Source organism: Oncorhynchus nerka, linkage group LG1, assembly GCF_034236695.1.
Source record: "Oncorhynchus nerka isolate Pitt River linkage group LG1, Oner_Uvic_2.0, whole genome shotgun sequence".
NCBI lineage: Eukaryota > Metazoa > Chordata > Actinopteri > Salmoniformes > Salmonidae > Oncorhynchus > Oncorhynchus nerka.
Window position 1 is genome coordinate 55,601,099 of NC_088396.1, and position 27,851 is coordinate 55,628,949.

At 50.6% G+C, this 27,851-nt stretch overlaps 2 protein-coding genes across 2 annotated transcripts; both read right to left on the reverse strand.

Annotated features, from left to right (window-relative positions):
* Positions 1-1,378: 1,378 nt before the first annotated feature.
* Positions 1,379-20,976, reverse strand: LOC135572195 (uncharacterized). Its single transcript, XM_065019678.1, has 4 exons — positions 20,837-20,976; positions 5,056-5,385; positions 4,618-4,787; positions 1,379-2,724 (listed from the first exon to the last, which is right to left on the reverse strand). Exons 1-4 carry the CDS (start codon positions 20,931-20,933, stop codon positions 2,617-2,619), a joined length of 705 nt encoding a protein of 234 aa, XP_064875750.1. The 5' UTR covers positions 20,934-20,976; the 3' UTR covers positions 1,379-2,616.
* Positions 2,731-4,383, reverse strand: LOC135572230 (collagen alpha-1(IV) chain-like; the record flags this gene model as incomplete). Its single annotated transcript, XM_065020026.1, has 1 exon — positions 2,731-4,383. A coding segment is annotated over one exon (1,581 nt), but the record flags the coding sequence as incomplete, so codon positions are not given.
* Positions 20,977-27,851: the final 6,875 nt, after the last annotated feature.

The following is a 27,851-nucleotide window of genomic DNA, read 5'->3' on the forward strand; positions in this document are numbered from 1 at the left end:
GTTGGCATTTGGAATTGGAGACAAGTGGGAGTGGAGTTTCTGTGTGGAAGATAGAATGATGGTCAAAGAGAAAAGTAAAACATTAAATACATTTTAAAAAGTCAAAATAAAACATAATAAAAGTGAATGACACTAAGGGGGCAGTGTTTTTACAACTAATGACGGTTTGCCTGAGGCTGATGCCGTGCAGGTGTTTGTACACATGCATATACACACACTCTCATTCAAATAAACACATACAAGAAAACAGACATACATGTAATAGTGCCAGACATGCACACAAACATATACAGTTGGCATTGCTGTTATGATTGTAGTTGTCCTTCATGTGCTATTGTTTTGCATTGTTGTTTTGCTGTTTTCTTCTGTCTTCCTTTCATTCTCTTGGTTGTTCATTCTCTTGGTTGTTCATTCTCTTGGTTGTTGGTGCATTGGGGGTAGGGGTTCATTCTCTTGGTTGTTGGTGCATTGGGGTTAGGGGTTCATTCTCTTGGTTGTTGGTGCATTGGGGGTAGGGGTTCATTCTCTTGGTTGTTGGTGCATTGGGGGATCTTGGGGTAGGGGTTCATTCTCTTGGTTGTTGGTGCATTGGGGGTTTCTTGGGAGTGGGGTTCATTCTCGTGGTTGTTGGTGCTTTGGGGGTTCTTGGGGGTAGGGGTTCATTCTCTTGGTTGTTGGTGCATTGGGGGTTTCTTGGGAGCGGGGTTCATTCTCTTGGTTGTTGGTGCATTGGGGGTTCTTGGGGGTGGGGGTTCATTCTCTTGGTTGTTGGTGCATTGAAGGGGTTCCTTCTCTTGATTGTTGGTGCTTTGGGGGTTCTTGGGAGTAGGGGTTCATTCTCTTGGTTGTAGGTGCTTTGGGGGTTCTTGGGGGTAGGGGTTCATTCTCTTGGTTGTTGGTGCTTTGGGGGTTCTTGGGGGTAGGGGTTCATTCTCTTGGTTGTTGGTGCATTGGGGTTTCTTGGGAGTGGGGTTCATTCTCTTGGTTGTTGGTGCATTGGGGGTTCTTGGGGGTGGGGGTTCATTCTCTTGGTTGTTGGTGCATTGAAGGGGTTCCTTCTCTTGATTGTTGGTGCTTTGGGGGTTCTTGGGGGTAGGGGTTCATTCTCTTGGTTGTAGGTGCTTTGGGGGTTCTTGGGGGTAGGGGTTCATTCTCTTGGTTGTTGGTGCTTTGGGGGTTCTTGGGGGTAGGGGTTCATTCTCTTGGTTGTTGGTGCTTTGGGGGTTCTTGGGGGTGGGGTTCATTCTCTTGGTTGTTGGTGCTTTGGGGGTTATTGGGGATAGGGGTTCATTCTCTTGGTTGTTGGTGCATTGGGGTTTCTTGGGGTGGGGTTCATTCTCTTGGTTGTTGGTGCATTGGGGGTTCTTGGGGTGGGGTTCATTCTCTTGGTTGTTGGTGCATTGAAGGGTTCCTTCTCTTGGTTGTTGGTGCTTTGGGGGTTCTTGGGCGTAGGGGTTCATTCTCTTGGTTGTTGGTGCTTTGGGGGTCCTTGGGGGTGGGGGTTCATTCTCTTGGTTGTTGGTGCTTTGGGGGTTCTTGGGGATAGGGGTTCATTCTCTTGGTTGCTGGTGCTTTGGGGGGGGGTTCTTGGGGGTAGGGGTTAATTCTTTTGGTTGTTGGTGCATTGGGGGTTTCTTGGGGTGGGGTTCATTCTCTTGGTTGTTGGTGCATTGGGGGGGTTCTTGGGGGTGGGGGTTCATTATCTTGGTTGCTGGTGCATTGGGGGGTTCTCGGGATCGGGGTTCATTCTCTTGGTTGTTGGTGCACTGGGGGCTTCTTGGGGTAGGGGTTCATTCTCTTGGTTGTTGGTGCGTTGGGGGTTCTTGGGGGTTCATTCTCTTGGTTGTTGGTGCTTTGGTGGGTTCTTGGGGGTAGGGTTCATTCTCTTGGTTGTTGGTGCTTTGGGAGGTTCTTGGGGGTAGGGGTTCAGTCTCTTGGTTGTTGGTGCTTTGGGGGGTTCTTGGGGGTTCATTCTCTTGGTTGTTGGTGCATTGGGGGGGTTCTTGTGGGTGGGGGTTCATTCTCTTGGTTGTTGGTGCATTGGGGGGTCTTGTGGGTGGGGGTTCATTCTCTTGGTTGTTGGTGCATTGGGGGGATTAGAGCCATAGAGAATAGCGTGCCATTAGGTACACAGCCATAGGACCATAGAGAATAGGGTGCCATTAGGTACACAGCCATAGGACCATAGAGAATAGGGTGCCATTAGGTACACAGCCATAAAGACATAGAGAATAGGGTGCCATTAGGTACACAGCCATAGGACCATAGAGAATAGGGTGCCATTAGGTACACAGGCATAGGACCATAGAGAATAGGGTGCCATAGAGCCATAGAGAATAGGGTGCCATTAGGTACACAGACATAGGACCATAGAGAATAGGGTGCCATAGGACCATAGAGAATAGGGTGCCATAGAGAATAGGGTACCATAGGACCATAGAGAATAGGGTGCCATAGAGAATAGGGTACCATAGGACCATAGAGAATAGGGTGCCATAGAGCCATAGAGAATAGGGTGCCATAGGACCATAGAGAATAGGGTGCCATTAGGTACACAGCCATAGAGCCATATAGAATAGGGTGCCATTTGGTACACAACCATAGGAATGACCAGAATCAGAATCTCCTGGTGACTGGATGCTGGACTCTCTTAGGCCTCGTCTTCTCTCCAGGCTTCATGTTCAAGTAGTCACTCTGAACAGACACTTCCTTCTTCAGCTTCCTCTGAGGAAAAATAAACACATCAACATCAATACAACACAACAAGATGAATCAAAACGGAACACAACATATACCCCTCCCTTAAACTCCATTTACACAATGGAGACCAGAGAGTCCAGCTTCAAGGTGCCTGAAGGATATTATATGAGCTGGGGGCATAACAAATAAAAGCATTTTCTTATCGTACCCTGGACTGCCTGGACTGCCAGGACTGCCAGGACTGCCAGGACTCCCTGGACTGCCAGGACTGCCAGGACTCCCTGGACTGCCTGGACTGTCTGGACTGCCAGGACTCCCTGGACTGCCAGGACTCCCTGGACTGCCTGGACTGTCTGGACTCCCAGGACTGTCTGGACTCCCAGAACTGTCTGGACTCCCTGGACTCCCAGGACTGTCTGGACACCCAGGAATGTCTGGACTCCCAGGACTGTCTGGACTCCCTGGGCTGCCAGGACTGCCAGGACTCCCTGGACTGCCAGGACTCCCTGGACTGCCTGGACTGCCAGGACTCCCTGGACTGCCTGGACTGCCAGGACTCCCTGGACTGCCTGGACTGCCAGGACTCCCTGGACTGCCTGGACTGCCAGGACTCCCTGGACTGCCTGGACTGCCAGGACTGCCAGGACTCCCTGGACTGCCTGGACTGCCAGGACTCCCTGGACTGTCTGGACTGTCTGGACTGCCAGGACTCCCTGGACTGCCAGGACTCCCTGGACTGCCTGGACTGTCTGGACTCCCAGGACTGTCTGGACTCCCTGGACTGTCTGGACTGCCAGGACTCCCTGGACTGCCTGGACTGCCAGGACTCCCTGGACTGCCTGGACTGCCAGGACTCCCTGGACTGCCTGGACTGCCAGGACTGCCAGGACTCCCTGGACTGCCTGGACTGCCAGGAGTCCCTGGACTCCCAGGACTGTCTGGACTCCCAGGACTGTCTGGACTCCCAGGACTGTCTGGACTCCCAGGACTGTCTGGACTCCCTGGACTCCCAGGACTGTCTGGACACCCAGGAATGTCTGGACTCCCTGGACTGTCTGGACTGCCAGGACTCCCTGGACTGCCTGGACTGCCAGGACTCCCTGGACTGCCTGGACTGCCAGGACTCCCTGGACTGCCTGGACTGCCAGGACTGCCAGGACTCCCTGGACTGCCTGGACTGCCAGGAGTCCCTGGACTGCCTGGACTGTCTGGACTGTCTGGACTGCCAGGACTCCCTGGACTGCCAGGACTCCCTGGACTGCCTGGACTGTCTGGACTCCCAGGACTGTCTGGACTCCCTGGACTGTCTGGACTCCCAGGACTGTCTGGACTCCCAGGACTGTCTGGACTCCCAGGACTGTCTGGACTCCCAGAACTGTCTGGACTCCCTGGACTCCCAGGACTGTCTGGACACCCAGGAATGTCTGGACTCCCAGGACTGTCTGGGCTGCCAGGACTGTACTCCCAGGACTCCCTGGACTGCCAGGACTCCCTGAACTCCCAGGACTCCCTGGACTCCCAGGACTCCCTGGACTCCCAGGACTCCCAGGACTCCCAGGACTGTCTGGGCTGCGAGGACTCCCTGAACTCCCAGGACTCCCTGGACTCCCTGGACTCCCAGGACTCCCTGGACTCCCAGGACTCCCAGGACTGTCTGGACTCCCAGGACTGTCTGGACTCCCTGGACTACCAGGACTGTCTGAACTGTCTGGACTGTCTGGACTCCCAGGACTCCCAGGACTCCCTGGACGCCCAGGACTGCCAGGACTCCCAGGAATCTCTGGACAACAGATGTTTCGGAGTGGACTTTCTTGGCTATAATAATAAACGGAGTGACCAGACTCTCAGGGTTAGGGTCAGGGTCAGTGTTAGGGTCAGTGTTAGGGTCAGGGTCAATAACATGAAATGAAAACTGACCCAGAGGATGATGGCGACGATCGTGATGATGATGCTGTAGAGAAGAAACCCACATCCCACCAATAATGGACACAGGGGGAGGGGTTTAGAAACCTCTGCACAATTCTGGTTGGCCAGAGGATCTTGATCTTGATTCGCCAGTGGATCTCGGTGTGTCAAGCACTGCTTCTCTGTGAACCAATCAGAACGCAGTAGAAACCAGAAATATGAAGCTATAATTCATCCACTTCACGAGCCGAGCCACAACCAGGCTTCACCTGGGATGTTGTGTACCTTGACCACGTCACTTTAATTTTCAAACTGTTTTGTGCTGTATCATACCAACTCCCTGTCATTCGTTGCCAATGACGACGATCGGGGTATCAAGAAAACGAAACAGATCTGGGACCAGGCTAGTTAATTTGTTCAGTACGACTGTTTCTGTAGACGGCCCCTTACCTTCAATCAGTAGAGTCTGAACAGAGTCCTCTTGATAAGGCAGAGGAGACCTCATCCTTTCCGCTATGCAGGTGTACAGGCCTGTGCTGTTGACCGTGAACACATAGCGGTTGATCAAGTTCTGGTTCCGATTTTGGTCAACTAGATAGAACTGGGCCCAGGTGTCGGTTCGGTTGGTTCTGGTGTGGATCTGGTTCCTCTTGAGCACTGTGGTGTGAACGAGGGACTGGTTCAACGACAGGTGGAAGCTCAGATCCTCCCCTGTCGTGTTGGGGCAGGAGATGGACACTCTGCTGTGGAGAGACACACGCTGGATGTACAGTGGTCTGTCTGTATGGGGAAACAGGAGGGTGAGTTAAGTATGCCAGGACGAGACAGGACGGCCAATAGGGTAGGAGCCTATCTCCTGTTTCTGCAGCGTGAGGCAGCTTGATGTAAAAGTACACGCCCCGTGGACAGGAAGCTGTGATGGGTTGAGTCTGCTAGACACGACGTGTGAGTTTCCATTATGACGACGTTACTGATTAAGCTTTCTCCGTCCTCTCTAGACGTGGCCTGTCACTGCCCAGGTTAATGTGTAATTAAAAGTACAACATTATTCAGCTGATAAAATGAACAAAATATTTGAACAAGCTAAATTCAAATAAGTATTCAGACCCTTTATTCAGTACTTAGTTGAAACACCTTTGGCAGTGATTACAGCCTCCAGTCTTCTTGGGTATGACTCTACAAGCTTGGCATAGCTGTATTTGGGGAGTTTCCCTTTCTTCTCTGCAGATCCTCTCAAGCTCTGTCAGGTTGGTTAGTGTTAGGTTCTGTCTGTCTAACCAGGTTCTGTCTAACACACTGACATGTACAGCTCTCTGGGTGAGGTTCTGTCTGTCTAACACACTGACATGTACAGCTCTCTGGGTGAGGTTCTGTCTAACACACTGACATGTACAGCTCTCTGGGTGAGGTTCTGTTCAACACACTGACATGTACAGCTCTATGGGTGAGGTTCTGTCTGTCTAACACACTGACATGTACAGCTCTCTGGGTGAGGTTCTGTCTGTCTAACACACTGACATGTACAGCTCTATGGGTGAGGTTCTGTCTGTCTAACACACTGACATGTACAGCTCTCTGGGTGAGGTTCTGTCTGTCTAACACACTGACATGTACAGCTCTCTGGGTGAGGTTCTGTTTAACACACTGACATGTACAGCTCTCTGGGTGAGGTTCTGTCTGTCTAATACACTGACATGTACAGCTCTCTGGGTGAGGTTCTGTCTGTCTAACACACTGACCTGTACAGCTCTCTGGGTGAGGTTCTGTCTAACCACACTGACATGTACAGCTCTCTGGGTGAGGTTCTGTCTGTCTAACACACTGACCTGTACAGCTCTCTGGGTGAGGTTCTGTCTGTCTAACACACTGACCTGTACAGCTCTCTGGGTGAGGTTCTGTCTGTCTAACACACTGACCTGTACAGCTCTCTGGGTGAGGTTCTGTCTAACCACACTGACATGTACAGCTCTCTGGGTGAGGTTCTGTCTGTCTAACCACACTGACATGTACAGCTCTCTGGGTGAGGTTCTGTCTAACCACACTGACATGTACAGCTCTCTGGGTGAGGTTCTGTTTAACCACACTGACATGTACAGCTCTCTAGGTGAGGTTCTGTCTGTCTAACACACTGACATGTACAGCTCTCTGGGTGAGGTTCTGTCTGTCTAACACACTGACATGTACAGCTCTCTGGGTGAGGTTCTGTCTGTCTAATACCCTGACATGTACAGCTCTCTGGGTGAGGTTCTGTCTAACACACTGACATGTACAGCTCTCTGGGTGAGGTTCTGTCTGTCTAATACCCTGACATGTACAGCTCTCTGGGTGAGGTTCTGTCTAACACACTGACCTGTACAGCTCTCTGGGTGAGGTTCTGTCTGTCTAACACACTGACCTGTACAGCTCTCTGGGTGAGGTTCTGTCTGTCTAACACACTGACCTGTACAGCTCTCTGGGTGAGGTTCTGTCTAACACACTGACCTGTACAGCTCTCTGGGTGAGGTTCTGTCTAACACACTGACCTGTACAGCTCTCTGGGTGAGGTTCTGTCTAACCACACTGACATGTACAGCTCTCTAGGTGAGGTTCTGTCTAACCACACTGACCTGTACAGCTCTCTGGGTGAGGTTATGTCTGTCTAATACACTGACATGTACAGCTCTCTGGGTGAGGTTCTGTCTGTCTAACACACTGACCTGTACATCTCTCTGGGTGAGGTTCTGTCTGTCTAACACACTGACATGTACAGCTCTCTGGGTGAGGTTCTGTCTGTCTAACACACTGACCTGTACAGCTCTCTGGGTGAGGTTCTGTTTAACACACTGACATGTACAGCTCTCTGGGTGAGGTTCTGTCTAACCACACTGACCTGTACAGCTCTCTGGGTGAGCTTGTCAATAACTCCAGGCAGATGTGAGATGCATGAGGTTGGAACTCTTTACCACAGAGTAATATGATAACACATAACATGAACCACAGAGTAATATGATAACACATAACATGAACCACAGAGTAATATGATAACACATAACATGAACCACAGAGTAATATGATAATAATAATAATAATAATATAATAATATAATAATAATATGATAACACATAACATGAACTTATGTAGATATTCTAAACAAAGTGTGTTAATAAATGTGTTCCATGTAGAATAAAACCATCCTTCACATCAAACTGTAGAATCGGTGTTCTGCTAATATATAACAAACGGACAAAATATTACACTTGTCTTTCATCTTCTATTGTCAGTCACAGCTGAAACAGATACTGTATCATGTTTTCTTTTGTGTGTGTTTTGTTTTTAAATTTTTGTCTCCCCAATTTCGTGGTATCCAATTGTTGTAGTAGCTACTATCTTGTCTCATCGCTACAACTCCCGTACGGGCTCGGGAGAGACGAAGGTTGAAAGTCATGCGTCCTCCGATACACAACCCAACCAAGCCGCACTGCTTCTTAACACAATGTGTTATCTCCTCACCACAACCTGTTGTCTCCTGTCTCCTCACCACAACGTGTTGTCTCCTGTCTCCTCACCACAACGTGTTGTCTCCTGTCTCCTCACCACAACGTGTTGTCTCCTGTCTCCTCACCACAACGTGTTGTCTCCTGTCTCCTCACCACAACGTGTTGTCTCCTGTCTCCTCACCACAACGTGTTGTCTCCTCACCACAACGTGTTGTCTCCTGTCTCCTCATCACAACGTGTTGTCTCCTGTCTCCTCACCACAACGTGTTGTCTCCTGTCTCCTCATCACAACGTGTTGTCTCCTGTCTCCTCACCACAACGTGTTGTCTCCTGTCTCCTCACCACAACGTGTTGTCTCCTGTCTCCTCATCACAACGTGTTGTCTCCTGTCTCCTCACCACAACGTGTTGTCTCCTGTCTCCTCATCACAACCTGTTGTCTCCTCACCACAACGTGTTGTCTCCTGTCTCCTCACCACAACGTGTTGTCTCCTGTCTCCTCATCACAACGTGTTGTCTCCTGTCTCCTCACCACAACGTGTTGTCTCCTGTCTCCTCACCACAACGTGTTGTCTCCTCACCACAACGTGTTGTCTCCTGTCTCCTCATCACAACGTGTTGTCTCCTGTCTCCTCACCACAACGTGTTGTCTCCTGTCTCCTCATCACAACGTGTTGTCTCCTGTCTCCTCATCACAACGTGTTGTCTCCTCACCACAACGTGTTATCTCCTCACCACAACGTGTTGTCTCCTGTCTCCTCACCACAACGTGTTGTCTCCTCACCACAACGTGTTCTCTCCTGTCTCCTCACCACAACGTGTTGTCTCCTCACCACAACGTGTTGTCTCCTCACCACAACGTGTTGTCTCCTGTCTCCTCACCACAACCTGTTGTCTCCTGTCTCCTCACCACAACCTGTTGTCTCCTGTCTCCTCACCACAACGTGTTGTCTCCTGTCTCCTCACCACAACGTGTTGTCTCCTGTCTCCTCACCACAACGTGTTGTCTCCTCATCACAACGTGTTGTCTCCTGTCTCCTCACCACAACGTGTTGTCTCCTGTCTCCTCACCACAACGTGTTGTCTCCTGTCTCCTCACCACAACGTGTTGTCTCCTGTCTCCTCACCACAACGTGTTGTCTCCTGTCTCCTCACCACAACGTGTTGTCTCCTGTCTCCTCATCACAACGTGTTGTCTCCTGTCTCCTCACCACAACGTGTTGTCTCCTGTCTCCTCATCACAACCTGTTGTCTCCTCACCACAACGTGTTGTCTCCTGTCTCCTCACCACAACGTGTTGTCTCCTGTCTCCTCATCACAACGTGTTGTCTCCTGTCTCCTCACCACAACGTGTTGTCTCCTGTCTCCTCACCACAACGTGTTGTCTCCTCACCACAACGTGTTGTCTCCTGTCTCCTCACCACAACGTGTTGTCTCCTCACCACAACGTGTTGTCTCCTGTCTCCTCACCACAACGTGTTGTCTCCTCACCACAACGTGTTGTCTCCTGTCTCCTCATCACAACATGTTGTCTCCTGTCTCCTCACCACAACGTGTTGTCTCCTGTCTCCTCATCACAACGTGTTGTCTCCTGTCTCCTCATCACAACGTGTTGTCTCCTCACCACAACGTGTTATCTCCTCACCACAACGTGTTGTCTCCTGTCTCCTCACCACAACGTGTTGTCTCCTCACCACAACGTGTTGTCTCCTCACCACAACGTGTTGTCTCCTGTCTCCTCACCACAACGTGTTGTCTCCTGTCTCCTCACCACAACGTGTTGTCTCCTCACCACAACGTGTTGTCTCCTGTCTCCTCATCACAACGTGTTGTCTCCTGTCTCCTCACCACAACGTGTTGTCTCCTCACCACAACGTGTTGTCTCCTGTCTCCTCACCACAACGTGTTGTCTCCTCATCACAACGTGTTGTCTCCTCATCACAACGTGTTGTCTCCTCACCACAACGTGTTGTCTCCTGTCTCCTCATCACAACGTGTTGTCTCCTGTCTCCTCACCACAACGTGTTGTCTCCTGTCTCCTCACCACAACGTGTTGTCTCCTGTCTCCTCACCACAACGTGATGTCTCCTGTCTCCTCATCACAACGTGTTGTCTCCTCACCACAACGTGTTGTCTCCTGTCTCCTCATCACAACGTGTTGTCTCCTGTCTCCTCACCACAACGTGTTGTCTCCTCACCACAACATGTTGTCTCCTGTCTCCTCACCACAACGTGTTGTCTCCTGTCTCCTCACCACAACGTGTTGTCTCCTGTCTCCTCATCACAACGTGTTGTCTCCTCACCACAACGTGTTGTCTCCTGTCTCCTCACCACAACGTGTTATCTCCTCACCACAACGTGTTGTCTCCTGTCTCCTCATCACAACGTGATGTCTCCTGTCTCCTCATCACAACGTGTTGTCTCCTGTCTCCTCATCACAACGTGTTGTCTCCTGTCTCCTCATCACAACGTGTTTTCTCCTGTCTCCTCATCACAACGTGTTGTCTCCTGTCTCCTCATCACAACGTGTTGTCTCCTGTCTCCTCATCACAACGTGTTGTCTCCTGTCTCCTCACCACAACGTGTTGTCTCCTCATCACAACGTGTTGTCTCCTGTCTCCTCATCACAACGTGTTGTCTCCTCACCACAACGTGTTGTCTCCTGTCTCCTCACCACAACGTGTTGTCTCCTGTCTCCTCATCACAACGTGTTATCTCCTGTCTCCTCACCACAACGTGTTGTCTCCTCACCACAACGTGTTGTCTCCTGTCTCCTCATCACAACGTGTTGTCTCCTGTCTCCTCATCACAACGTGTTGTCTCCTGTCTCCTCATCACAACGTGTTGTCTCCTGTCTCCTCATCACAACGTGTTGTCTCCTCACCACAACGTGTTGTCTCCTCACCACAACGTGTTGTCTCCTCACCACAACGTGTTGTCTCCTGTCTCCTCATCACAACGTGTTGTCTCCTCACCACAACGTGTTGTCTCCTCACCACAACGTGTTGTCTCCTCATCACAACGTGTTGTCTGCTGTCTCCTCACCACAACGTGTTATCTCCTCACCACAACGTGTTGTCTCCTGTCTCCTCATCACAACGTGTTGTCTCCTGTCTCCTCACCACAACGTGTTGTCTCCTCACCACAATGTGTTGTCTCCTGTCTCCTCACCACAACGTGTTGTCTCCTCATCACAACGTGTTGTCTCCTGTCTCCTCATCACAACGTGTTGTCTCCTGTCTCCTCATCACAACGTGTTGTCTCCTGTCTCCTCCCCACAACGTGTTGTCTCCTGTCTCCTCACCACAACGTGTTGTCTCCTCATCACAATGTGTTGTCTCCTGTCTCCTCACCACAACGTGTTGTCTCCTGTCTCCTCACCACAACGTGTTGTCTCCTCATCACAACGTGTTGTCTCCTGTCTCCTCACCACAACGTGTTGTCTCCTCACCACAACGTGTTGTCTCCTGTCTCCTCATCACAACGTGTTGTCTCCTGTCTCCTCATCACAACGTGTTGTCTCCTGTCTCCTCATCACAACGTGTTGTCTCCTCACCACAACGTGTTGTCTCCTCACCACAACGTGTTGTCTCCTCATCACAACGTGTTGTCTCCTGTTTCCTCATCACAACGTGTTGTCTCCTCACCACAACGTGTTGTCTCCTGTCTCCTCACCACAACGTGTTGTCTCCTGTCTCCTCATCACAACGTGTTGTCTCCTGTCTCCTCATCACAACGTGTTGTCTCCTGTCTCCTCATCACAACGTGTTGTCTCCTGTCTCCTCATCACAAAGTGTTGTCTCCTCACCACAACGTGTTGTCTCCTCACCACAACGTGTTGTCTCCTCACCACAACGTGTTGTCTCCTGTCTCCTCATCACAACGTGTTGTCTCCTCACCACAACGTGTTGTCTCCTCACCACAACGTGTTGTCTCCTCATCACAACGTGTTGTCTCCTGTCTCCTCACCACAACGTGTTATCTCCTCACCACAACGTGTTGTCTCCTGTCTCCTCATCACAACGTGTTGTCTCCTGTCTCCTCACCACAACGTGTTGTCTCCTCACCACAATGTGTTGTCTCCTGTCTCCTCACCACAACGTGTTGTCTCCTCATCACAACGTGTTGTCTCCTGTCTCCTCATCACAACGTGTTGTCTCCTGTCTCCTCATCACAACGTGTTGTCTCCTGTCTCCTCCCCACAACGTGTTGTCTCCTGTCTCCTCACCACAACGTGTTGTCTCCTCATCACAATGTGTTGTCTCCTGTCTCCTCACCACAACGTGTTGTCTCCTGTCTCCTCACCACAACGTGTTGTCTCCTCATCACAACGTGTTGTCTCCTGTCTCCTCACCACAACGTGTTGTCTCCTCACCACAACATGTTGTCTCCTGTCTCCTCATCACAACGTGTTGTCTCCTGTCTCCTCATCACAACGTGTTGTCTCCTGTCTCCTCATCACAACGTGTTGTCTCCTCACCACAACGTGTTGTCTCCTCACCACAACGTGTTGTCTCCTCATCACAACGTGTTGTCTCCTGTTTCCTCATCACAACGTGTTGTCTCCTCACCACAACGTGTTGTCTCCTGTCTCCTCACCACAACGTGTTGTCTCCTGTCTCCTCACCACAACGTGTTGTCTCCTGTCTCCTCATCACAACGTATTGTCTCCTCATCACAACGTGTTGTCTCCTGTCTCCTCATCACAACGTGTTGTCTCCTGTCTCCTCACCACAACGTGTTGTCTCCTGTCTCCTCACCACAACGTGTTGTCTCCTGTCTCCTCATCACAACGTGTTGTCTCCTGTCTCCTCACCACAACGTGTTGTCTCCTGTCTCCTCATCACAACCTGTTGTCTCCTCACCACAACGTGTTGTCTCCTGTCTCCTCACCACAACGTGTTGTCTCCTGTCTCCTCATCACAACGTGTTGTCTCCTCACCACAACGTGTTGTCTCCTCACCACAACGTGTTGTCTCCTCACCACAACGTGTTGTCTCCTCACCACAACGTATTGTCTCCTGTCTCCTCACCACAACGTGTTGTCTCCTCACCACAACGTGTTGTCTCCTGTCTCCTCACCACAACGTGTTGTCTCCTGTCTCCTCACCACAACGTGTTGTCTCCTGTCTCCTCACCACAACGTGTTGTCTTGGTGATGTGGATCGGTGTCAGCATGGGGGCTTGTGGTGGGTTTGATGTGGATTCGTATCAGCATGGGGGCTTGTGGTGGGTTTGATGTGGATTCGTATCAGCATGGGGGCTTGTGGTGGGTTTGATGTGGATTCGTATCAGCATGGGGGCTTGTGGTGGGTTTGATGTGGATTCGTATCAGCATGGGGGCTTGTGGTGGGTTTGATGTGGATTCGTATCAGCATGGGGGCTTGTGGTGGGTTTGATGTGGATTCGTATCAGCATGGGGGCTTGGGGTGGGTTTGATGTGGATTCGTATCAGCATGGGGGCTTGTGGTGGGTTTGATGTGGATTCGTATCAGCATGGGGGCTTGGGGTGGGTTTGATGTGGATTCGTATCAGCATGGGGGCTTGGTGATGTGGATCTGGTGTCAGCATGGGGGCTTGGTGATGTGGATCTGGTGTCAGCATGGGGGCTTGGTGATGTGGATCGGTGTCAGCATGGGGGCTTGGTGATGTGGATCTGGTGTCAGCATGGGGGCTTGGTGATGTGGATCTGGTGTCAGCATGGGGCTTGGTGATGTGGATCTGGTGTCAGCATGGGGCTTGGTGATGTGGATCTGGTGTCAGCATGGGGGCTTGGTGATGTGGATCGGTGTCAGCATGGGGGCTTGTGGTGGGTTTGATGTGGATCGGTGTCAGCATGGGGGCTTATTGATGTGGATCTGGTGTCAGCATGGGGGCTTGGTGATGTGGATCTGGTGTCAGCATGGGGGCTTGGTGATGTGGATCGATGTCAGCATGGGGGCTTGGTGATGTGGATCTGGTGTCAGCATGGGGGCTTGGTGATGTGGATCGGTGTCAGCATGGGGGCTTGTGGTGGGTTTGATGTGGATCGGTGTCAGCATGGGGGCTTATTGATGTGGATCTGGTGTCAGCATGGGGGCTTGGTGATGTGGATCTGGTGTCAGCATGGGGGCTTGGTGATGTGGATCGATGTCAGCATGGGGGCTTGGTGATGTGGATCTGGTGTCAGCATGGGGGCTTGATGATGTGGATCTGGTGTCAGCATGGGGGCTTGGTGATGTGGATCTGGTGTCAGCATGGGGGCTTGTGGTGGGTTTGATGTGGATCGGTGTCAGCATGGGGGCTTAGTGATGTGGATCTGGTGTCAGCATGGGGGCTTAGTGATGTGGATCTGGTGTCAGCATGGGGGCTTGGTGATGTGGATCTGGTGTCAGCATGGGGGCTTGTGGTGGGTTTGATGTGGATCGGTGTCAGCATGGGGGCTTAGTGATGTGGATCTGGTGTCAGCATGGGGGCTTGGTGATGTGGATCTGGTGTCAGCATGGGGGCTTGGTGATGTGGATCTGGTGTCAGCATGGGGGCTTGGTGATGTGGATCTGGTGTCAGCATGGGGGCTTGGTGATGTGGATCTGGTGTCTTGCCATCTGCCTGTTTGTCTGTATTACCTTAAAAGCCAAATCAAAGGATCATAAACTTTGATCCTCCCAAAAAAATGTTTCTAGAGCTCAACATGTGCTTCAGAAGTAGCTATAACTAAAACAGGCCCAACATGCTATATCTCAGCCAATTAAAAACATGTATTCTGGTGCTCCTAGATTTGGTGTTGTTCTCCAGACTTTTTGTTGTTGTTGGAAACACCGGGGTCCTACCCGATGAAAAATGTTAATTCAGAGCCCTGCCCTTTGGCCCAAATACAGATAAGATGTTGGTTTCCCAAGCAGGAAGTCCTGGGTTCAAATCCCACCAGTGGAATCAGTCATGTCGGTGAAAGAGTGATGCCAGTAATCAAGACAGCCTGTAGAGGTGTCGGGGATGGAGTTGCCCCCTACAAGCTGATCCCGGATCAGTTTTCCATTTCTTCCTACAAAGAAATGATTACGAATTGGAGGGAGGGGGAGGGGTAAACTGATCTCTGATCTGTACGTAGGGGAAACTTCACATCATATGATCTGTAGAGGAGGATATATAGAGGAGCATACCAGACATGAACACTTTCTTAACCCATCTCCTCCCTCCTTTCATCTACCCTGATTTTCACGTGGACTTAACACGTGACATCAATAAGGGATCATAGCCTTCACGTGGACTTAACACGTGACATCAATAAGGGATCATAGCCTTCACGTGGACTTAACATGTGACATCAATAAGGGATCATAGCCTTCACGTGGACTTAACATGTGACATCAATAAGGGATCATAGCCTTCACGTGGACTTAACATGTGACATCAATAAGGGATCATAGCCTTCACGTGGACTGAGACTGACCAGCTCTGTCACGGAAAGAGCAGGTGTTCTTAATGTTTTGTTCACTCAGTTACTACCGTAGCGTACTAGCTTGTGACATATAAGACACGCTGGAGTAGCAGAGTGCAGCGGTTGTTTACGCCTCACATCACACAGCCCTGTTTGCTCAGTCAGGAAGTGGTTTATAAAATGGATCTCTGAACCCATCTGGTTTGTATATGAAGATACAATTAACCCATCTGTGACAGCAGATAGAATATAGAATATAAATACCAATTATAGGAGTAAACTACAGTACATCCATTCACTACAGCCCCACAACATTCACTACAGACCCACAACATTCACTACAGACCCACAACATTCACTACAGACCCACAACATTCACTACAGACCCACAACATTCACTACAGACCCACAACATTCACTACAGACCCACAACATTCACTACAGACCCACAACATTCACTACAGACCCACAACATTCAGTACAGCCCCACAACATTCACTACAGCCCCACAACATTCACTACAGACCCACAACATTCACTACAGACCCACAACATTCAGTACAGCCCCACAACATTCACTACAGACCCACAACATTCACTACAGACCCACAACATTCACTACAGACCCACAACATTCACTACAGACCCACAACATTCACTACAGCCGCAAAACATTCACTACAGACCCACAACATTCACTACAGACCCACAACATTCACTACAGCCGCACAACATTCACTACAGGCCCACAACATTCACTACAGACCCACAACATTCACTACAGCCGCACAACATTCACTACAGCCGCACAACATTCACTACAGACCCACAACATTCACTACAGCCGCAAAACATTCACTACAGCCGCAAAACATTCACTACAGCCCCATAACATTCACTACAGCCCCACAACATTCACTACAGACCCACAACATTCACTACAGCCACACACACAGCCACATAACATTCACTACAGCCCCATAACATTCACTACATTCCCACAGCATTCACTACAGCCCCACAACATTCACTACAGACCCACAACATTCACTACAGCCAAACACACAGCCACATAACATTCACTACAGCCCCATAACATTCACTACAGCCCCACAACATTCACTACAGCCGCACAACATTCACTACAGCCACACACACAGCCACATAACATTCACTACAGCCCCATAACATTCACTACATTCCCACAGCATTCACTACAGCCCCACAACATTCACTACAGCCCCATAACATTCACTACTGACATACAACATTCACTATAGCCCCACAACATTCACTACAGACCCACAACATTCACTACAGCCCCACAACATTCACTACAGACCCACAACATTCAGTACAGCCCCACAACATTCACTACAGCCCCACAACATTCACTACAGACCCACAACATTCACTACAGCCCCACAACATTCACTACAGACCCACAACATTCACTACAGCCGTACAACATTCACTACAGCCCCACAACATTCACTACAGCCGCACAACATTCACTACATTCCCACAGCATTCACTACAGCCCCACAACATTCACTACAGCCCCACAACATTCACTACAGCCACACAACATTCACTACAGACCCACAACATTCTTCACTACAGCCCCACAACATTCACTACAGACCCACAACATTCACTGAAGCCCCACAACATTCAGTACATTCCCACAGCATTCACTACAGCCCCACAACATTCACTACAGCCCCACAACATTCACTACAGACGCACAACATTCACTACAGCCGCACAACATTCACTACAGCCGCACAACATTCACTACAGCCCCAACAACATTCACTACAGCCCCACAACATTCACTACAGCTGCACAACATTCACTACAGCCCCACAACATTCACTACAGCCCCAACAACATTCACTACAACCCCACAACATTCACTACAGCCCCAAAACATTCACTACAGCCCCACAACATTCACTACAGCTGCACAACATTCACTACAGCCCCACAACATTCAGTACATTCCCACAGCATTCACTACAGCCCCAAAACATTCACTACATTCCCACAGCATTCACTACAGCCCCACAACATTCACTACAGCCGCACAACATTCACTACAGCCCCAAAACATTCACTACAGCCCCACAACATTCACTACAGACCCACAACATTCACTATAGCCCCACAACATTCACTACAGACCCACAACATTCACTACAGCCCCACAACATTCACTACAGCCCCACAACATTCACTACATTCCCACAGCATTCACTACAGCCCCACAACATTCACTACAGCCCCACAACATTCACTACATTCCCACAGCATTCACTACAGCCCCACAACATTCACTACAGCCACACAACATTCACTACAGCCCCACAACATTCACTACATCCCCACAACATTCACTACAGCCCCACAACATTCACTACATTCCCACAGCATTCACTACAGCCCCACAACATTCACTACAGCCACACAACATTCACTACAGCCCCACAACATTCACTACAGACCCACAACATTCACTACAGCCGCACAACATTCACTACATCCCCATAACATTCACTACTGACATACAACATTCACTACAGCCCCACAACATTCACTACAGACCCACAACATTCACTACAGCCGCACAACATTCACTACAGACCCATAACATTCACTACTGACATACAACATTCACTACAGCCCCACAACATTCACTACAGACCCACAACATTCACTACAGCCCCACAACATTCACTACAGACCCACAACATTCAGTACAGCCCCACAACATTCACTACAGCCCCACAACATTCACTACAGACCCACAACATTCACTACAGCCCCACAACATTCACTACAGCCCCACAACATTCACTACAGACCCACAACATTCACTACAGCCGCACAACATTCACTACAGCCCCACAACATTCACTACAGCCCCACAACGTTCACTACAGACCCACAACATTCACTACAGCCGTACAACATTCACTACAGCCCCACAACATTCACTACAGCCCCACAACATTCAGTACATTCCCACAGCATTCACTACAGCCCCACAACATTCACTACAGCCCCACAACATTCACTACAGCCACACAACATTCACTACAGCCGCACAACATTCAATAAAGCCGCACAACATTCACTACAGCCCCAACAACATTCACTACAGCCCCACAACATTCACTACAGCCCCACAACATTCAGTACATTCCCACAACATTCACTACAGCCGCACAACATTCACTACAGCCCCACAACATTCACTACAGCCCCACAACATTCACTACAGACCCACAACATTCACTACAGCCGCACAACATTCACTACAGCCCCATAACATTCACTACTGACATACAACATTCACTACAGCCCCACAACATTCATTACAGACCCACAACATTCACTACAGCCCCACAACATTCACTACAGACCCACAACATTCAGTACAGCCCCACAACATTCACTACAGCCCCACAACATTCACTACAGCCCCACAACATTCACTACAGCCCCACAACATTCACTACAGACCCACAACATTCAATAAAGCCGCACAACATTCACTACAGCCCCAACACAAGCCCCATTCACTACAGCCCCACAACATTCACTACAGCCCCACAACATTCACTACAGCCCCACAACATTCACTACAGCCCCACAACATTCACTACAGCCCCACAACATTCACTACAGCCCCACAACATTCACTACAGACCCACAACATTCAATAAAGCCGTACAACATTCACTACAGCCCCACAACATTCACTACAGCCCCACAACATTCACTACAGACCCACAACATTCACTACAGCCCCACAACATTCACTACAGACCCACAACATTCAGTACAGCCCCACAACATTCACTACAGCCCCACAACATTCACTACAGACCCACAACATTCACTACAGCCCCACAACATTCACTACAGCCCCACAACATTCACTACAGACCCACAACATTCACTACAGCCGCACAACATTCACTACAGCCCCACAACATTCACTACAGCCCCACAACGTTCACTACAGACCCACAACATTCACTACAGCCGTACAACATTCACTACAGCCCCACAACATTCACTACAGCCCCACAACATTCAGTACATTCCCACAGCATTCACTACAGCCCCACAACATTCACTACAGCCCCACAACATTCACTACAGCCCCCAACATTCACTACAGCCACACAACATTCACTACAGCCGCACAACATTCAATAAAGCCGCACAACATTCACTACAGCCCCAACAACATTCACTACAGCCCCACAACATTCACTACAGCCCCACAACATTCACTACAGCCCCACAACATTCACTACAGCCCCACAACATTCACTACAGACCCACAACATTCACTACAGACAACATTCACTACAGCCCCTAACATTCCTACAGACCCACAACATTCAATAAAGCCGCACAACATTCACTACAGCCCCAACAACATTCACTACAGCCCCACAACATTCACTACAGCCCACAACATTCACTACAGCCCCACAACATTCACTACAGCCCCACAACATTCACTACAGCCCCACAACATTCACTACAGCCCCAACAACATTCACTACAGCCCCACAACATTCACTACAGCCCCACAACATTCACTACAGCCCCACAACATTCACTACAGCCCCACAACATTCACTACATCCCCACAACATTCACTACAGACCCACAACATTCACTACAGCCGCACAACATTCACTACAGCCCCATAACATTCACTACTGACATACAACATTCACTACAGCCCCACAACATTCATTACAGACCCACAACATTCACTACAGCCCCACAACATTCACTACAGACCCACAACATTCAGTACAGCCCCACAACATTCACTACAGCCCCACAACATTCACTACAGCCCCACAACATTCACTACAGCCCCACAACATTCACTACAGACCCACAACATTCAATAAAGCCGCACAACATTCACTACAGCCCCAACAACATTCACTACAGCCCCACAACATTCACTACAGCCCCACAACATTCACTACAGCCCCACAACATTCACTACAGACCCACAACATTCACTACAGACCCACAACATTCACTACAGCCCCATAACATTCACTACAGCCCCACAACATGTTGCTTTGTACAAAACTTTTATCATCTCAGAATGTTCTTGTTTTTTTGTGTGCTTTTTTAAATGACAATGACAACTCAAGTAACAGAATATAAGGTATTTTAGTTTCCATGAAAGACAGGTCATAATCGACGTGACAAATAAATGACGCAACCATGGAAAAAAACAAGCTTCATTCTCTAGAAATGAGTGAATAAATGACATCATATCTCGATCTCACCTTTGCAGTTGGGAAGTTGTTCCCCAAGTACATGATCTGAAAGGTGTAACGACAGAAGGACCGCTGTCATCCATACGCTACATTCCATCATCTTCATCCCTGCAGAGCACAACGTTTCTCATTCACCCCGACGTTAGGAAACTGTTTTACCTCAGAAACCCAGAGAGAGGGGGGGCTTTGTAAAACCACAACACACCCACTCTCACTGAACGACATTATGTACAATAACAATATGTGTTCCCAGACTAGAATGGATCTGTGTCCCTAATTGCCTCCTAGTCCCTAATCAAATCAAATATATTTATAAAGCCCTTCGTACATCAGTTGATATCTCAAAGTGCTGTACAGAAACCCAGCCTAAAACCCCAAACAGCAAAGCAATGCAGGTGTAGAAGCACAGTGGCTAGGAAAAACTCCCCTAGAAAGGCCAAAACCTTAGGAAGAAACCTAGAGAGGACCCAGGCTATGAGGGATGGCCAGTCCTCTTCTGGACTCTAATAAAGTTATTTAGAACAAGGACCCCGTAGAGCTCTGGTGCAACGTAGTACATCGTTTTTTATTAAATTGTAAATTTATTTAACTAGGCAAGTCAGTTAAGAACAAATTCTTATTTTCAATGATGGCCTAGGAACAGTGGGTTAACCGCCTTGTTCAGAACGACAGATTTGCACCTTGTCAGCTCAGGGGTTTGAATTTGCAACCTTCCGGTTACTAGTCCAACGCTCTAACCACTAGGCTACCCTGCCGCCCCATATAGAGAATATGGTGGCAGTTTGAGACAACGACTGTCAACGCATTCACAGACGTTGAGTTTACTGTGTTAACGAGCAGATTCAATCAATGTATACATTTATTATTGACAAAGCCAGACCCGAATACCATGCGTTCTCTTCCGTTAGATCAAATTGGAAATTTGAGAGTTTTTTAAATTCCACTGTGTACAGTTGAAGTCGGAAGTTTACATACACCTTAGCCAAATACATTTAAACTCAGTTTTTCACAATTCCTGACATTTAATCCTAGTAAAAGAAATGCCCTGTCTTAGGTCAGTTAGGATCACCACTTTATTTTAAGAATGTGAAATGTCAAAATAATAGATTTCTTTCAGCTTTTATTTCTTTCATCAAATTTCCAGTGGGTCAGAAGTTACAATACAGTCAATTAGTAATTGGTAGCATTGCCTTTAAATTGTTTAAACTTGGGTCAAACGTTTTGGGTAGCCTTCCACAAGCTAACCACAATAGGTTTGGTGAATTTTGGCCCATTCCTCCTGACAGAGCTGGTGTAACAGAGTCAGGTTTGTGGGCCTCGTCGCTCGCACACACTTTTTCAGTTCTGCCCACATATTTTCTATAGGATTGAGGTCAGGGCTTTGTGATGGCCACTCCACTCGTTTTACTGTGGATACAGGTGTTTGGAAATTGCTCCCAAGGATGAACTAGACTTGTGGAGGTCTACAATTGTTTTCCTGAGGTCTTCACCGATTTCTTTAGATTTTCCTATGATGTCAAGCAACGAGCTTGAAGGTAGGCCTTGAAATACATCCACAGGTACACCTCCAATTGACTCAAATGATGTCAATTAGCCTATCAGAAGCTTCTAAAGCCATGACATCATTTTCTGGAATTTTCCAAGCTGTTTAAAGGCACAGTCAACTTAGTGTATGTAAACTTCTGACCTGCTGGAATTGTGACACAGTGAAATTGTTGGAAAAAATTACTTGGGTCATGCGCAAAGTAGATGTCCTAACCGACTTACCAAAACTATACTTTGTTAACAAGACATTTGTGGAGTGGTTGAAAAACGAGTTTATGATTTCAACCTAAGTGTATATAAATTCCCACTTCAACTGTCTGTCAGCTTTTTGAGTCTTCCATGCCTTGTCCTCAACACCCTTCTCCCTCCCTCTTCTCCCTCACTCCACCCTATAAATGACATCATGGCTGCTGTACTCTGAAGAGCTGTAAACATGTTTTTAAGTCTGTGTCTGCATCCCAAATAGCACCCTATTCCATATAGTGCCCTACTTTTGTAAATGTCCCCTGCAAGGCAAACCCCTGCTCTCTGGGTCTGACTCGGAGGTGGGTTAGGAGAGAGTTGACACACGAACAGACCTGAAGAGGAAGTGAGAGGTTTAACCACAATGTGGTGGTGGTTCCACAGAACTACCAGGGGTGGTAATCATAGTTACACCAAAGCATAGACCTTATACAGCATTAAAGAAGGAAACCTGTGTCCTCTTTGCCCTCGTTTAGATATCTGTTATCTCTGACAGTGTGGTGTGAGCCTATAGGGAAGAGGTCAGAGACCTGGCAGTGTGGTGTGAGCCTATAGGGAGGAGGTCAGAGACGTGGCAGTGTGGTGTGAGCCTATAGGGAAGAGGTCAGAGACCTGGCAGTGTAGTGTGAGCCTATAGGGAGGAGGTCAGAGACCTGGCAGTGTGGTGTGAGCCTATAGGGAGGAGGTCAGAGACCTGGCAGTGTGGTGTGAGCCTATAGGGAAGAGGTCAGAGACCTGGCAGTGTGGTGTGAGCCTATAGGGAGGAGGTCAGATACCTGGCAGTGTGGTGTGAGCCTATAGGGAGGAGGTCAGAGACCTGGCAGTGTGGTGTGAGCCTATAGGGAGGAGGTCAGAGACCTGGCAGTGTGGTGTGAGCCTACAGGGAGGAGGTCAGAGACCTGGCAGTGTGGTGTGAGCCTATAGGGAGGAGGTCAGAGACCTGGCAGTGTGGTGTGAGCCTACAGGGAGGAGGTCAGAGACCTGGCAGTGTGGTGTGAGCCTATAGGGAGGTCAGACACCTGGCAGTGTGGTGTGAGCCTATAGGGAGGAGGTCAGAGACCTGGCAGTGTGGTGTGAGCCTATAGGGAGGAGGTCAGAGACCTGGCAGTGTGGTGTGAGCTTATAGGGAGGTCAGAGACCTGGCAGTGTGGTGTGAGCCTATAGGGAGGTCAGAGACCTGGCAGTGTGGTGTGAGCCTACAGGGAGGAGGTCAGAGACCTGGCAATGTGGTGTGAGCCTATAGGGAGGAGGTCAGAGACCTGGCAGTGTGGTGTGAGCCTATAGGGAGGAGGTCAGAGACCTGGCAGTGTGGTGTGAGCCTACAGGGAGGAGGTCAGAGACCTGGCAATGTGGTGTGAGCCTACAGGGAGGAGGTCAGAGACCTGGCAGTGTGATGTGAGCCTATAGGGAGGTCAGAGACCTGGCAGTGTGGTGTGAGCCTACAGGGAGGAGGTCAGAGACCTGGCAGTGTGGTGTGAGCCTATAGGGAGGAGGTCAGAGACCTGGCAGTGTGGTGTGAGCCTACAGGGAGGAGGTCAGAGACCTGGCAGTGTGATGTGAGCCTATAGGGAGGTCAGAGACCTGGCAGTGTGGTGTGAGCCTATAGGGAGGAGGTCAGAGACCTGGCAGTGTGGTGTGAGCCTACAGGGAGGAGGTCAGAGACCTGGCAGTGTGGTGTGAGCCTACAGGGAGGAGGTCAGAGACCTGGCAGTGTGGTGTGAGCCTTCAGGGAGGAGGTCAGAGACCTGGCAGTGTGGTGTGAGCCTATAGGGAGGAGGTCAGAGACCTGGCAGTGTGGTGTGAGCCTACAGGGAGGAGGTCAGAGACCTGGCAGTGTGGTGTGAGCCTACAGGGAGGAGGTCAGAGACCTGGCAGTGTGGTGTGAGCCTTCAGGAGGAGGTCAGAGACCTGGCAGTGTGGTGTGAGCCTATAGGGAGGAGGTCAGAGACCTGGCAGTGTGGTGTGAGCCTACAGGGAGGAGGTCAGAGACCTGGCAGTGTGGTGTGAGCCTACAGGGAGGAGGTCAGAGACCTGGCAGTGTGGTGTGAGCCTTCAGGGAGGAGGTCAGAGACCTGGCAGTGTGGTGTGAGCCTATAGGGAGGTCAGACACCTGGCAGTGTGGTGTGAGCCTATAGGGAGGAGGTCAGAGACCTGGCAGTGTGGTGTGAGCCTATAGGGAGGTCAGAGACCTGGCAGTGTGGTGTGAGCCTACAGGGAGGAGGTCAGAGACCTGGCAGTGTGGTGTGAGCCTATAGGGAGGAGGTCAGAGACCTGGCAGTGTGGTGTGAGCCTACAGGGAGGAGGTCAGAGACCTGGCAGTGTGGTGTGAGCCTATAGGGAGGAGGTCAGAGACCTGGCAGTGTGGTGTGAGCCTATAGGGAGGAGGTCAGAGACCTGGCAGTGTGGTGTGAGCCTACAGGGAGGAGGTCAGAGACCTGGCAGTGTGGTGTGAGCCTATAGGGAGGAGGTCAGAGACCTGGCAGTGTGGTGTGAGCCTACAGGGAGGAGGTCAGAGACCTGGCAGTGTGGTGTGAGCCTATAGGGAGGAGGTCAGAGACCTGGCAGTGTGGTGTGAGCCTACAGGGAGGAGGTCAGAGACCTGGCAGTGTGGTGTGAGCCTATAGGGAGGTCAGACACCTGGCAGTGTGGTGTGAGCCTATAGGGAGGAGGTCAGAGACCTGGCAGTGTGGTGTGAGCCTATAGGGAGGAGGTCAGAGACCTGGCAGTGTGGTGTGAGCCTACAGGGAGGAGGTCAGAGACCTGGCAGTGTGGTGTGAGCCTACAGGGAGGAGGTCAGATACCTGGCAGTGTGGTGTGAGCCTATAGGGAGGAGGTCAGAGACCTGGCAGTGTGGTGTGAGCCTATAGGGAGGAGGTCAGAGACCTGGCAGTGTGGTGTGAGCCTACAGGGAGGAGGTCAGAGACCTGGCAGTGTGGTGTGAGCCTACAGGGAGGAGGTCAGAGACCTGGCAGTGTGGTGTGAGCCTATAGGGAGGAGGTCAGAGACCTAGCAGTGTGGTGTGAGCCTATAGGGAGGAGGTCAGAGACCTGGCAGTGTGGTGTGAGCCTATAGGGAGGAGGTCAGAGACCTGGCAGTGTGGTGTGAGCCTACAGGGAGGAGGTCAGAGACCTGGCAGTGTGGTGTGAGCCTACAGGGAGGAGGTCAGAGACCTGGCAGTGTGGTGTGAGCCTATAGGGAGGAGGTCAGAGACCTGGCAGTGTGGTGTGAGCCTATAGGGAGGAGGTCAGAGACCTGGCAGTGTGGTGTGAGCCTACAGGGAGGAGGTCAGAGACCTGGCAGTGTGGTGTGAGCCTATAGGGAGGAGGTCAGAGACCTGGCAGTGTGGTGTGAGCCTATAGGGAGGAGGTCAGAGACCTGGCAGTGTGGTGTGAGCTTATAGGGAGGTCAGAGACCTGGCAGTGTGGTGTGAGCCTATAGGGAGGAGGTCAGAGACCTGGCAGTGTGGTGTGAGCCTACAGGGAGGAGGTCAGAGACCTGGCAATGTGGTGTGAGCCTACAGGGAGGAGGTCAGAGACCTGGCAGTGTGATGTGAGCCTATAGGGAGGTCAGAGACCTGGCAGTGTGGTGTGAGCCTATAGGGAGGAGGTCAGAGACCTGGCAGTGTGGTGTGAGCCTATAGGGAGGAGGTCAGAGACCTGGCAGTGTGGTGTGAGCCTACAGGGAGGAGGTCAGAGACCTGGCAGTGTGATGTGAGCCTATAGGGAGGTCAGAGACCTGGCAGTGTGGTGTGAGCCTATAGGGAGGAGGTCAGAGACCTGGCAGTGTGGTGTGAGCCTATAGGGAGGAGGTCAGAGACCTGGCAGTGTGGTGTGAGCCTACAGGGAGGAGGTCAGAGACCTGGCAGTGTGGTGTGAGCCTATAGGGAGGAGGTCAGAGACCTGGCAGTGTGGTGTGAGCCTACAGGGAGGAGGTCAGAGACCTGGCAGTGTGGTGTGAGCCTACAGGGAGGAGGTCAGAGACCTGGCAGTGTGGTGTGAGCCTATAGGGAGGTCAGACACCTGGCAGTGTGGTGTGAGCCTATAGGGAGGAGGTCAGAGACCTGGCAGTGTGGTGTGAGCCTATAGGGAGGAGGTCAGAGACCTGGCAGTGTGGTGTGAGCCTACAGGGAGGAGGTCAGAGACCTGGCAGTGTGGTGTGAGCCTACAGGGAGGAGGTCAGATACCTGGCAGTGTGGTGTGAGCCTATAGGGAGGAGGTCAGAGACCTGGCAGTGTGGTGTGAGCCTATAGGGAGGAGGTCAGAGACCTGGCAGTGTGGTGTGAGCCTACAGGGAGGAGGTCAGAGACCTGGCAGTGTGGTGTGAGCCTACAGGGAGGAGGTCAGAGACCTGGCAGTGTGGTGTGAGCCTATAGGGAGGAGGTCAGAGACCTAGCAGTGTGGTGTGATTCTATAGGGAGGAGGTCAGAGACCTGGCAGTGTGGTGTGAGCCTATAGGGAGGAGGTCAGAGACCTGGCAGTGTGGTGTGAGCCTACAGGGAGGAGGTCAGAGACCTGGCAGTGTGGTGTGAGCCTACAGGGAGGAGGTCAGAGACCTGGCAGTGTGGTGTGAGCCTATAGGGAGGAGGTCAGAGACCTGGCAGTGTGGTGTGAGCCTATAGGGAGGAGGTCAGAGACCTGGCAGTGTGGTGTGAGCCTACAGGGAGGAGGTCAGAGACCTGGCAGTGTGGTGTGAGCCTATAGGGAGGAGGTCAGAGACCTGGCAGTGTGGTGTGAGCCTATAGGGAGGAGGTCAGAGACCTGGCAGTGTGGTGTGAGCTTATAGGGAGGTCAGAGACCTGGCAGTGTGGTGTGAGCCTATAGGGAGGTCAGAGACCTGGCAGTGTGGTGTGAGCCTACAGGGAGGAGGTCAGAGACCTGGCAATGTGGTGTGAGCCTATAGGGAGGAGGTCAGAGACCTGGCAGTGTGGTGTGAGCCTATAGGGAGGAGGTCAGAGACCTGGCAGTGTGGTGTGAGCCTACAGGGAGGAGGTCAGAGACCTGGCAATGTGGTGTGAGCCTACAGGGAGGAGGTCAGAGACCTGGCAGTGTGATGTGAGCCTATAGGGAGCTCAGAGACCTGGCAGTGTGGTGTGAGCCTACAGGGAGGAGGTCAGAGACCTGGCAGTGTGGTGTGAGCCTATAGGGAGGAGGTCAGAGACCTGGCAGTGTGGTGTGAGCCTACAGGGAGGAGGTCAGAGACCTGGCAGTGTGATGTGAGCCTATAGGGAGGTCAGAGA

Bases quoted from the DNA above. Each gene is read 5' to 3' on its own strand.
- LOC135572195 (XM_065019678.1), bottom strand. From the start codon at position 20,933: ATGAAGATGATGGAATGTAGCGTATGGATGACAGCGGTCCTTCTGTCG. The intron at 4,788-5,055 runs GTAAGGGGCCGT...ATTGGTTCACAG, and splicing joins TCAGACTCTACTGATTGAAG to AGAAGCAGTGCTTGACACAC. The intron at 2,725-4,617 runs GTCAGTTTTCAT...ATTTTTCCTCAG, and splicing joins TCGTCGCCATCATCCTCTGG to AGGAAGCTGAAGAAGGAAGT.